The 12,951-nt window shown below is 42.7% G+C and overlaps 1 protein-coding gene across 5 annotated transcripts in view; it reads left to right on the forward strand.

Annotated features, from left to right (window-relative positions):
• Positions 1-12,481, forward strand: part of nfrkb (nuclear factor related to kappaB binding protein) — a 151,277-nt gene extending 138,796 nt beyond the window's left edge. For all 5 annotated transcript variants that reach the window (XM_072592997.1, XM_072593001.1, XM_072592999.1 and 2 more), the window contains exons 25-26: positions 1,146-1,281; positions 12,126-12,481. In XM_072592997.1, the coding sequence (XP_072449098.1) occupies positions 1,146-1,281; positions 12,126-12,248 (259 nt within the window). In that variant the 3' untranslated portion in view covers positions 12,249-12,481. The remainder of the gene's footprint in view (positions 1-1,145; positions 1,282-12,125) is intronic.
• Positions 12,482-12,951: the final 470 nt, after the last annotated feature.

Genomic DNA, 12,951 nt, shown 5'->3' on the forward strand with positions numbered 1-12,951 from the left:
CCACACAGACACGGGGAGAATGTGCAAACTCCACACAGGCTGAGGCTGGAATCGAACCTGGGTCCCTGGTACTGTGAGGCAGCAATGCTAACCACTGAGGCACCATACCACCCTTGAGCCACTGTACTGCCCTGACTGTTTTCCTTGAATAAGAGGAGATTTTTTAGAGGTTTTCAAAATTCACTTGGTTAGGTAGAGTAATTAGAGAAAACAGTTCCCATTGGCAAAGGAGTTGAGAGCCAGAGAACAGAGATTTGGAGTGATTAGCAAACGAATCAAAGATGACATGAGAACGCATTTTTCATGCAGCAAGTGGTTAAGTTCTGGAATTCACTGCCTGAAAGTGTGGTGACTGCAGATTCAATAATGACTTTCAAAAGAGAATTGTCTAATGAGGAAAGATTTGCACAGCTACAGAGAATAGTCTGGAAACTGGGACTAGCAGAAATGTTCTTACAGAGAGCCGGCATTGGCACAGTGGCCTCTATCTGTGCTATTACCATTTCATGGTAATTGAAGTGTTTAAGGTGGTTTTTTTTGGTTTTTATGAAAAGAAACAATTTTCATGGTTGAGAGAATCCAGAATGAGGGATCAGAATCTTAAAATTACAGTCATGATGTTTAGGGATGACATCAGGAAGCACTTCCCCTCTCAGTGGACAGTAGAAATCTGGTGGGCGTTAGCTCCTAAAAGGCTGCTGAGTCTGTGGTAAAATTGAAAATTTTAGAACTGAGATTGATAGAGCAAGAACACTAAGAGTTATGAAATGAAAACAGGTAGGCAGCTTTCAGGTACAAATCAATGCTGGAACAGGCTGACCAAGTTGAATAGCCTCCAGCTGGTAACGTCAGTTTAGAAACATGCAGCTTTATTGAAGAGTATTTTCAAGCATTCTCCCTGGTAGCTGCTGGGTGAACCCAATAGGAAGCTGTGGTCACCTTGCAGCAAGGACAAGTCTTGGCTGTGTGGTGCACATTTCAATGCTCACTGTCAAACCATATGATCAGTGGCCATGTAGTGATGAGCCAAAGAATGTTGAAGACACATGGAACTATTCAGAGAGAGAGAGAGAACCCAATAGTGTAGCACTATGTTTAAGTTCTGAAATTGCAATAATTTCACAATGAGTATTATCTCTTTCTAGTATCAGTGGACTTGGCAGAAACATCATTCTCACGACCATGCCAGCAGGGACCAAACTAATCACTGGGAACAAACCTGTCAGCTTTGTCACAGCACAGCAACTCCAGCAGCTTCAACAACAAGGACAGGCTACACAGGTAATACAGGATGGGCTCGAGAGATTGGGATAACGGGGAATGGCATGTGACTTTTTAGTGTTTGAGTACGCTGAGTATCAGTGATTAAGAAATTGTTTGCAATTTGAAGTCATACGTAGATAAGTTGATTATCACTTTTTAACCCATGTTATAGAGTCATACAGCATGGAAACATACCATTCGGTCCAACCAATCCTTGCTGGACTAATCTAGTCCCACCTGCCTGCTCCTGGCCCATATCCCTCCAAACCTTTCCTATTCAAATATCTTTTAAGCATTGTAACTGTACTCATATCCAACACTTCCTGTGGAGTTTATTCCACACGCGAACCACCCTCTGTTGTTTTGCTTTTCCCTCTGTGGCATTTTAATGTTAATATTTTTATGGTGTAATGATCCCAACTATATTGCAATCTATATTGATCGATCATAGATTGGTTTTTAACAAAAGTGGCCTTTCATTGACATAAACACACAATGCTGCACGTTCAAGTTTAACAATGAAAACTGAAGGGTATTAAGCAAAAGAGGTGAAAACAGAAGAAAACAAATTACTGTAAATCTTCTGGGTCTGCAAAACCACAAATTTGCCGATCCATGTCAAAAAATAAGTATAAACAAAAAATCAGCATTCACATATCCTGATTTTTAGCCTATTTTTGAATGACCTCCACGCTTATGAATTTCATCATTTGTAGGTGTTCTCAGAAACAGAACTTCCCATGTATATATATTTAAAGGGAAATTTTGTGATAATTTGTTTGTGTCTAATTCATTCAATGCAGTCCTCTAGTCTCAAAATAGGATGTGAGCAGCTTTCCCACTTGTTACTGCTTTGAGTTTGTGATAACCAACACACAACCTTTGTGATCTATCCAGTTTTGACACCATTAAAATAGGTGAGCTCCAGCTACTGTGATTCAGTTCCATAATACCATTGTCTGTCATGAACTTCATCTCTTCTCTCACTTTTTTCCTCCCATTTATTGCGCTTTTGCCATCCTCAGTGCTTCCTCTAAGTGTTCAACATGAAGGAGTACCAATTCATCAGCTGAGGGAGGAAGGTATGTGATAATCAGCAGGAGGTTTCCTTGCCCATGTTTAACCTGAACCCATGAGACTTCATGGAGTCAGGAGTCAACATTGAAGGTTCCTAGGGCAACTCCCTCCTGAGTACAGAGGAACCTCAATTATCCAGATACCAATTATCCGAAAATCGGATTATCCGAAAGAGATCTTGATGTCCCGACGGGAGCATTACATAAAGGACGTGTTTCCAACAGTCATTGCATCTTTTGCTCACAGTGATTAAACAGGCACCCTCTCCAAATGACTGACCTCCCCCCTCCCGCCCTCTCCCCACACTTTCCCTGGAGTTCCACAGAGGAGTGTACCCTAAACCCCCCCATGTCCCCAGATAATCATTCTAACATTGTCCTGTACAGGGTAAATGTGGAACCTGTCCAAACATTGCAGTAAAATGTTGTGTGTGTGGGGCTGTGGCTTTGGCTTTGGCTGTGTGTGTGCACAATTGTTGGTGTACACTCCAGCTGCCCCGGAGAGGGGACGGGGGGGGGTCAGTGTGGGATGGGATTGGGAGGGGGGGCGCGGGGGCAGGGTTGGGGGTGGCTCGGGGGCGGTGGGGTTGGTGGGCTGGGGGTGTGTGGCGGGATTGGTTGGGATTCAGTCCGGGGTGGGGGAGGGGTTGGACAGTGTTGGGGGCGGGGGACGGTGTTGGATGGGGTTTTGGGGCGGATGGTGGGGTGTTGTGGGCGGGGGCTCATGCGCTTTGTGCTGGGAGATGGGAGCGCGGTGTTGGACCGGGTTGGGGGGCAGGTGGTGTTGCAAGAGGTTCTGGGGGGGGAGGGGGGGGTGTGGGGGGCAGTGTTGGGCAGGGTCTCCTGAATGGGGAGCAGACTTTTAAAAATTCCGAACCCCAGAGGAAAGGCATTTAATCGATTAACTGATTATTCAAACGAAATAGTGCCCGCCCATCTTGTTCAGATAATCGAGGTTCCCCTGTATATACCACTCTGCTGCCACGCCTACTGGGTCTGTCCTGCTGGTGGGACAGGACATATCCAGGGATGGAGATACGATATCTGGGACATTGTCTGTAAGGTATGATTCTGTGTGTACGACTATGTCAGGTTGTTGCTTGACTAGTTTGTGACAACTCTCCCAATGTTGGCACTAGCCCCCAGATGTCAGTGAGGAGGACTTTGCAGGATCGACAGGGCCGTTTCTGCTGTTTTTCTTTTCTGGTGCCTAGGTCGATTCCATGTGATCCATCTGGTTTCATTTCTTTGAGACTTTTGTAGCGATTGTTTCAACTGAATGGCTAGTTTGGCCATTTCAGAGGGCCAAATTGAGAGTCAATCACATTACTCTGGATTTGGAGTCACATGTAGGCCAGATCAGGTGAGGATGTCAGATTTCTTTCCCTGAAGAACATTATTGAGGCAAATGGGTTTTTCCAACAATCGACAATAGTTTCATGATCGTCAGTGGATTCTTAATTCCAGATTTTCTTTTAATTGAAATTAAGCTTCCACCATCTGCCATGGCGGGATTTGAACCCGGGTCCCCAGCTAAGTTTCTGTATGAATAGTCGAGCGATAATACCACTAGGCTATCATTGACCAGAAACTCCTAGGCCACGTTTTTAAGGTGAGAAGACAGAGATTTAAAAAAGACACGAGGGACAATTTTTTTTACACAGTGGCTCACGAGTGGAATGAACTTTGAGGAAGTGGTGGATGCAGTCATAATTGCAACGTTTAAAAGATTATTTGGATAGCTACATGAATAGGAAATGTTTGGAGGTATATTGGCCAGGAACAGAACAGTTTAGTTTGGATTTATGTTCTGCATGGACTGGTTGGACTGAAGGGTCTGTTTATGTGATGTATGACTGGTATAACTCTATGAACACAGTAGCTACAAGAGCAGGTCAGAGGTCTGGAATACTGTGGCAAGTAACTCACCTCCTGACTCCCCAAAGCCTCTTCACCATCTACAAGGTACAAGTCAGGAATGTGATGTAATACTCCCCTCTTGCCTGAATGAGTTCAGCTCTAATATCAGTCAAGAAGCTTGACACCATCCAGGACAAAGCAGCCCATCTGACTGGGACTACATCCACAAGCATCCACTCTCTCCATCACTAATGCTCAGTACCAGCAATGTACTATCTACAAGACGCACTGCAAAAATTCACCAAAATCCTTAGATAGCACCTTCCAAATCCAGGATCACTTCCATCTAGAAAGACAAGGGCATTAGATATATCGGAACACCACCACCTTCAAGTTCCCCTCCAAGCCACTCACCATCCTGACTTGGAAATATATCACCCTTCCCTCACTGGTATTGTGGGTCAACCCACAGCAGTGGTTCAAGAAGGCAGCTCACCACCACCACTTCAAGGGGCAACTGGGGATGGGCAAGAAATGTTGGGCCCAGTCAGCGACACCCACATCCCACAAACGAATTTTAAAAACCTGAGCTAACATCTCTGGATTGACCCATAGGGGTGTTGTCTTATTAGTGATGCACATTAATTTTATGAACAGCCATTTTTCCTTATCTTTTCCATCAAATTGGTTTACACTTGTGTAATAACCTTCATAAGTCACTTTAATAGTTTACTGGAAGATGAAACATTGTTATCTAACTTCTGTTTTCCAAACTGATTGTTGGACTGTCAATTTTTAAAAATTTTCAATTGCTGGCTCATTCCACAATTGTTTTGATATCTCTGTTTCACTCACTATCTTTTTCATTTCCATGAGTAAACTTGTCTCCTGATTGTTGTCCCTGTCATAACACCTTAGATGTTGACTTCGCACGTTTACTGATTCTTCCTGTTGTCTGGAGTACTCACCAAATAATTAACATCCTTGAATTTTGTTTTGATTTAAACCTTGCATTGAATGGTTCCCAAGAGATAAGTAATAACTTTAAAACTTTGTCTCTAGCAACAGTATTTCAGACTTGTACCTTTTGGTTTGCTCTAGTTTTCATTTGTTTGTTGAGCACCTTTCAGATGCTCTTTAGCCAACTCACATGTTTAGCTTAGTTTCTTTCTCGAATTGGAAACATGAGTTGAAAGCATAGACCAAAGATCAGAGACCATCAATTTCTCATTAGTCAATTTCAATAGTCCTCTTAACTTTTATCCATATATTAGTTCAAAAGAACCAAGCCATGTGGACTCATTCAGAGCATCTGTAATGGCAGTTAGTAACTTTGGAATCCTATCCAATAGGAACATTTTAATATTTTAACCTGTTTATATCAAATACCTAAGTGACTTGTCGTTGGAATTCCGTGAGCAACTTGTAATATTTCATTATGACATTCAGATTGAACTACTATCCATTTCCCTCTGGCTGGTATTTGAGGTGGTATCCATTTCCTCATTAATACTTTTTTTTTAAAGTAATAATGCTCAGGTATTGTTTCTGACTCAATCAGAGTAGGATGTCTGGTTTCACATTTTCAATTCAAAATGCATTTGTTGCATTTCTATCAAACATACCAGCCTCATTCTCAATACTATCATCCTTTTTTTAATTAAAAGTTTCAAAGTTGTATCCAAACACTGAATTTCCCTGTTTCATGAACTCCTTTTCTTGCAGTCTAATTTTATGGCCCTGGGATCACAATATGATCAGGAACCAATTTGAAATGTTACATAAAGGTGGCTCAGTGGTTAGCACTGCTGCCTCACAGCACCAAGGTCCCACATTCAATTCCAGCCTTGGGCGACTGTCTGTGTGGAGTTTACACATTCTCGCCGTGTCTGCATGGGTTTCCTCCGGGTGCTCTGGTTTCCTCCCACCGTCCAAAGTGTGCAGGTCAGGTGAATTGGCCATGCTAAATTGCCCATAGTGTTAGGTGCATTAGTCAGAGGGAAATGGGTCTGGGTGGGTTACTCTTCGGAGGGTCAGTGTGGACTGGTTTGGCCGAAGGGCCTGTTTCCACACCGTAGAGACAATCTAATTTAATAAGGAACATCACAAGTTCTTTTACTCCAGTGCTTGTTCTCTCAAACTTTGCTGAAGCCAATATTCTTGAACCTGCCAGGTCATTTCCCAAACTAGTTAATCATAGAGTCCCTACAGTGCTGAAAGATGCCATTCAGCCCATCAAGTCTGCACCGATCCTCTGAGGAACATCCTGCCTAGACCCTATCTCTGTCATCCTGCAGTTACCACAGATAACCCATGTAGCTTGCACATCCCTCAACATCATGGAGCAATTTAGCATGGCCAGACCACTTAACCTGCAGATCTTTGGACTGTTGGAGGAAACTGGAGCACTCAGCTGAGACCCATGCAGATACGAGGAGAATGTGCAAACTCCACACAGTTGCCGTAGGCTCGAAATAAACCTGGGTCCCTGGCACCATAAAGCAGCAGTCCTAACCACTGAGTCACCATGCCACCCTCAGTTACTGCCGTAGGAATTTGTTTTACTACTTCCAGGATGACAACTCCATTTACTGAGTCACTCTTTCATCAAAATTGATACAATGGATCTGATTTGCCATGTATATTACCAATTAATATTTTCTTCTTCATTCACCATTTTAGAAGATGAGTCAGCATTAGTCAGCATCAGTGACTTACTTTCTCTCTTTATTGGTTACTTCCTTGATTTGAAATATAAGCAAATCCCTTCCCTTTTGAGATAAACTATTCATAACCTCCAGCAGTCTGGTTTTCCTTTTCATTTCTTGAAAAAAACATTTCCCTGATTGTCCTGAGCCATCCCCACTTTCTGAGAACATTTCAAGAAAACATGTTCATTTTATACTGCTACTATCGTTTTAATTCCTTCTTCATTTTCTGATATCCCATTTCTGAAAATTCTTAAGATATTTATCCTGCTCAGTCAGGCTTTTATTTAACTTTCAGCAGTTGATCTGCTGCTTCCAGTTTCATTACAATGGACACATGTTACTTTCTTTCTATCACTTGTGGTTCGAACCTTTCTACTTTATTACTTTGCTGTCTGTCTGTTCTCTCACAGCAGTGACCTTTCCCAGGTTACTGTTGTTTCATAGCAAATTCATGTTCTGTAATTTCCCTGTCTTTGGAGTTGTTCTAATTTGAGCTCACTTTCCAGTCCTGACTGCTTTTCTTTCTCCTTTCTCCTCATTTTCCCTCTTCCTCTGTTTTTCTTTTTGCTCCCTTTCCATTTTGAGTCTCTGGTTATAATATTCTTCTAATTCCAATCTTTTCATTCCTAATTGGACCTTACCTAATTTACAGCTGCAATGCCCAATTGCAGGTTTCCTTTCTTCCAAGTCTTGTCCAGTTTTTACTTCTACCTTCAGTTTGACTTGAATTAAAAATGTTAAATAACCTGCCATTATATTTTCCACTTAAAGAAAAGTCTTAGCAACATTCAAAACCATCTTCAAATTCCATGCAATAAATTGACAACACTGGTGTTTTATGTCCAGAACCAACATAGAACAGTACAGCACAGTACAGGCTCTTTGGACCTCGATATTGTGCCAGCCTTTTATCCTCCTCTAAAATCAAAATAACCTACAGACCCTAGATTTTACTATCAACCATGTGTCTATCCAAGAGTCATTTAAATGTCCCTAATGTATCTGATTCTAGTACCACAGCTAGCTGTGTATTCCAAACACCTACCACCCACAGTCCAAAGATGTGCAGGTTTGGTGAATTGACTATACTAAATTACCCATAGTGTTAGGTGCATTAGTCAGAGATAAATACAGGGTCGGGGAATGGGTCTGGATCAGTTACTCTTTGGAGGGTCGGTGTGGACTTGTTGGGCTGTTTCCACACTGTATAGAATCTAATCTAATCTAGTCTAATCTAATCTAAACACTCTCTGTATAAAGAACCTACCTCTGACATCTTCCCCAAATCTTCCTCCAGTCACCTGAAAATTATGCCCCCTTGTGACAGCCATTTCCACCCTGGGAAAAAGTCTCTGGCTATCCACTCTATCTCTGCCTGTCATCATCTTGTACACCTCTATCAAGTCACCTTTCATCCTTCTTTGCTCCAATGAAGAAAGCCCTAGTTCCCTCAACTTTTCTTCATAATACACGCCCTCCAGGCTAGACAGCTTCCTGGTAAATCTCCTCTCTAAAGCTTCCACACGCTTCCTATGATGAGGTGACCAGAACTGAACACAATTTTCCAAGTGTGGCCTAACCATGGCTTCACAGAGCTACAGCATAACCTCGTGGCTCTTAAACTCAGTCCCGCTGCTAATGAAAGCCAAGACACCATACGCCTTCTTAACAACCCTATTCACTTGGGTGGCAACTTTGAGGGATCTATAGACGTGGACCCAGGATCCCTCTGTTCCTCCACACTGCCAAGAATCCTACCTTTAACCCTGTAATCTGCATTCACGTTTGACCTTCCAAAATGAATCACTTCACACTTTTCCAGATTGAGCTCCATCTGCCACTTCTCAGCCCATCTCTGCATCCTGTCAATGTCCCGTTGCAATTTACAACAGCCGTCCACATTATCCACAACTCCAATAACCTTTGTGTCATTGGCAAACTTAATAACCCACCCTTCCACTTCCTCATCCAAGACATTTATAAAAAAATCACAAAGATCATAGGTCCCAGAACTGATCCCTGTGAAACACCACTGGTCACTGAGCTCCAGGGTGGATACTGTTACCTTCTATGGGTCAGCCAATTCTGTATCCAGACAGACAGGTTTCCCTGTATCCCATGACTCCTTACTTTCTGAATGAGCCTACCACAGGGAATCCTTATCAAGCTCCTTGCTAAAATCCATATACACCACATCCACTGCTCTACCTTCATCAATATGTTTTGTCACATCCTCAAAGAATTCAGTAAGGCTTATGAGGCATGGCCTGCCCCTCTCAAAGCCATGCTGACTATCTCTAATGAAGCTATGGTTTTCCAAATAATCATAAATCCTGTCTCTCAGAATCCTCTCCAATAATTTTCCCACCACTAATGTAATACTGACTGGTCTGTAATTCCCAGGATCATCCCTATTCCCTTTCTTGAACAAGGGAATAACATTTGCCACCCTCCAATCATCTGGTACTACTCCAGTGGACAGTGAGAATGTAAAGATCATCGCCAAAAGCCCAGCAATCTCTTCCCTCATTTCCTGTATAAACCTTGGATATATTCTGTCTGGCCCAAGGGACTTATCTATCCTCATGTTTTTCAAAATTTCCAGCACATCACCTTCTTAACAGCAACCAGTTTGAATGTATCAACCTATTTCACACTGTCCTGTTAAATGACAAGGTCCTTCTCTCTAGTGATTACTGAAGCAAAGTACTCATTAAGGAACTCCCCTATCTTCTCTGATTCCAGGCACAGGTTCCCTCCATTATCCCGACCAGCCTTAACTTCACTCTGACTATCCTCTTGTTCCTCACATAAGTGTAGAACGCCTTGGAGTTTTCCTTAATCCTATCCACCATGACTTTTTCATGTCCTCTTCTAGCTCTCCTAAGTCCACTCTTCAATTTCTTCCTGGCTACCTTGTAACTGTCTAGAGCCCTATCTGATCCTTGCTCCCTTAACCCTCCCCCCTTTAAGAATCCTATAGACCCGATCCGAGACATCCCTGACTCTGGCATCCAGGAGGGGACATACCATGTGCGAGTCTTGTCCTATCACTATTGCTCTCCTATTCTCCCCCATTCCCTTCTGTGCCATAGAGCCAGGGTCTGTGCCAGAGGCCTAGCCGCTGTGGCTTTCCCCTGGTAGGTCATGACACCCAACAATATCCAAAGCAGTATCCTTATTATTGAGGAGAACAGCCACAGGGGAGCCCTGCACTGATTGCCTATTCCCTTTCTCTCTGCTGACAGTCACCCAGCTACCTTTATCCTGTAGCCTAGGAGTGAATACCTCCCTAGAACTCCTTTCTCTCACCGCTCAGCCTCCTGAATGATCCAAAGTTCATTTGGTTCCAGCTCCAGTTCCCTAATGTGGTCTTTGAGGAGCTGGAGTTGGGTGCACTTCCCACAGGTGAAGTCAGCAGGGACACCAGTGCCTCCCACTTCCTGCAAGAGAAGCATGTGGCTGTCCTAGCCTCCATACCCTCTGCTCTAAATTGCCAAAAGAAATATAAAAAAAACCTTTACCATACCAACCCTCCACACAGTCTTTTTATTTGGTTAGAGAAGGAAGGGGGGTGAGAGACCCTACACGGGGAGCATTTCAGGTTTAGCCACTGCCTGAATATATTATTCACTTACCCAGCAGTCCCTGTGTCTCCTTCCGCTCCTGTTCAGCCTTCGCTTTGGTGATTCACCAGGTAAGTAGTTAATAATCTAATTTCCCTTCCCGGCTGCCCCCTGGCTCACACTCTCTCAACTCCCGCTGCTGAAATGGAGGCTGTTGATTCATGAGGTAAGTATTTTTTATTCTAACTTATCTTCATGTAACCGTTACTGTGACAAGAACGGCTCAGGTCTCTCTAGATCTAATAACTGCAAAATCTCTCTAAGATTCCAACTGATGCTATTACTGGGAAAGTCAGATCCAGACTATGGTCTGGCTTGATGAATCATAATTTGATTTTTTTTTTGTTTTAATGAGGTGACTTGTCATTGAACCGCAAACATGTAATGCTATTTCAGGTTTAATGGTAAAACAGAAATCTATAGTGCAAAAGAGTTTAAAATAGTATAAACCAATCAACTCGCATATGACTCAAAGTTAAAGATTTCAAAACACATGACAAAATACAGTGTCATTGGTCCCAAAACACTTTTACAGCACTCACTGGAGAGCATTCCCTTGTCTTTCATATCTCCAAGGCTAAATTTAACTCTGATTTTAATCTCCCATCTTGGGAGTCTGATTGTCTTCATACATCATAGACCATCCCAACTTCAAGTAACCCCGTCATGGTTTTAAGGAATATTTCTAGTCTGGAACTTGTAAACCAAACTCTCATAGAGTCTATTTACTAACAATTCTAAACCATCTCCCTTCTTTAAGAGCAACTGTTTCATAATCTGACTTCAGTCAAGAATTCTGAAACACTTCAAAACGGAAGACCAGAAGCTGCTTTTTGCAAGATACGGGTGCTTCCCCGAAACAAACAAAACAAAACCTAAACTAAAAACAAACTGTTTAGTTTGTTTGTTCATAAACCCTTCTGGTGCAAACAAAGCTCCTGTACACTCCAGGGTCTTTCTCCTTCTAATACTGTGTTTTAAAAGAATCACCGTGGATACAAGCTAATCATTAAACCCTTCATTGAAAGCAAACCTCACATGCCAGCAACACAAATCTAAACTCTAAAATAATTGACATTAAAATGTCTATAAATCAAACACCTTTCATCACCATGGCAACTGTAATAGGAACGTGTGTGTGCACATGCACATAGATATATATATATATAAATATAAAAATAATCCCCTCCCCCACCATTATTGATGTTGGTGGGATTCCCAGGGAATCCCCAGTGTGTGCTATGTTTGTCAAGGAAATTGTTTGTCAAGGAGCTGTGTACCAATCAGCTGGTGCTGCTGGTATCCTCACCCTGCAACTGTGGAGAGGTGAACATTTCCTCCTTTCCTTGTGCGGGGAAGAGTACAGAAGTTAATGGAGGTCAAGACAGCAGATCTGTACTCACTGGAATGCCTGAACATCTGATGCTAAGACTTCAGTGACTCTGCGCGATGATTTATCCTCAGTAGCAATCCATAACAGTTGGTGAGAACATTTCCTCATAACAGCCAGTGGGATTTGCTCTCTGCAATAGTGAGGATTTATCTCCTTGTCCTATCTTGTCATTCTGCCTTTCTCACTTTGTTTTCAGGTCAGGATTCAGCACTTACCAGCTCAGCAACTTCACCAAGGAACAGTCATCAGCTCCACCAAACCTATTTCCACTGTTGTCGTGACAACCGCACCATCAGTGAAGCCGTCACAGGACCAGTGATTACTGGAACAGCACTGTCAGACCTGAGGACCCAGAGAGTGTTATTTATTACCCAGATCTTCCATTATATGCTCATTATTTCATGAAGTTGTTTCATTGGCAGCTGTGCCCAATGCTTGGGCATCTGCTCCCTTTCTCCCCTCAATGACTCAAAGTGTCAGTGAAAATTAAAATGTTAAAACGATGTCTTTACAAATCTGTACAGTAAATGAAATAAAAAACATTGTTGTGTACATAGAGTCATAGAGATGTACAGCACGGAAACAGACCCTTCGGTCCAACTTGCCCATGCTCACCAGACCTAATCTAGTCCCATTTGCCAGCATTTGGCCCATATCCCTCTAAACCCTTCCTATTCATATACCCATTCAGATGCTTTTTAAATGCTGTAAATATATCAGCCTCTATTACTTCCTCTGCCAGCTCATTCCATACACGCACCACATGCTGTGTGAAAAAGTGCCCCTTAGGTCCCTTTTATATCTTTCCCCTCTCACCCTAAACATATGCTCTCTAGTTCTGGACTTCCCCCACACCAGGGAAAAAGACCTTGTCTATTTATCTTATCCAAGCCCCTCATGATTTTATAAACCTCTATAAGATCACCCCTCAGCCTTCGATGCTCCAGGGAAAACAGCCCCAGTCTATTCAGCCTCTGCCTATAGCTCACACCGTCAACCCTGGCAACATCCTTGTGAATCTT

The sequence above is a fragment of the Chiloscyllium punctatum genome, chromosome 23 (assembly GCF_047496795.1).
Source record: "Chiloscyllium punctatum isolate Juve2018m chromosome 23, sChiPun1.3, whole genome shotgun sequence".
In the NCBI taxonomy this organism is placed as follows: domain Eukaryota; kingdom Metazoa; phylum Chordata; class Chondrichthyes; order Orectolobiformes; family Hemiscylliidae; genus Chiloscyllium; species Chiloscyllium punctatum.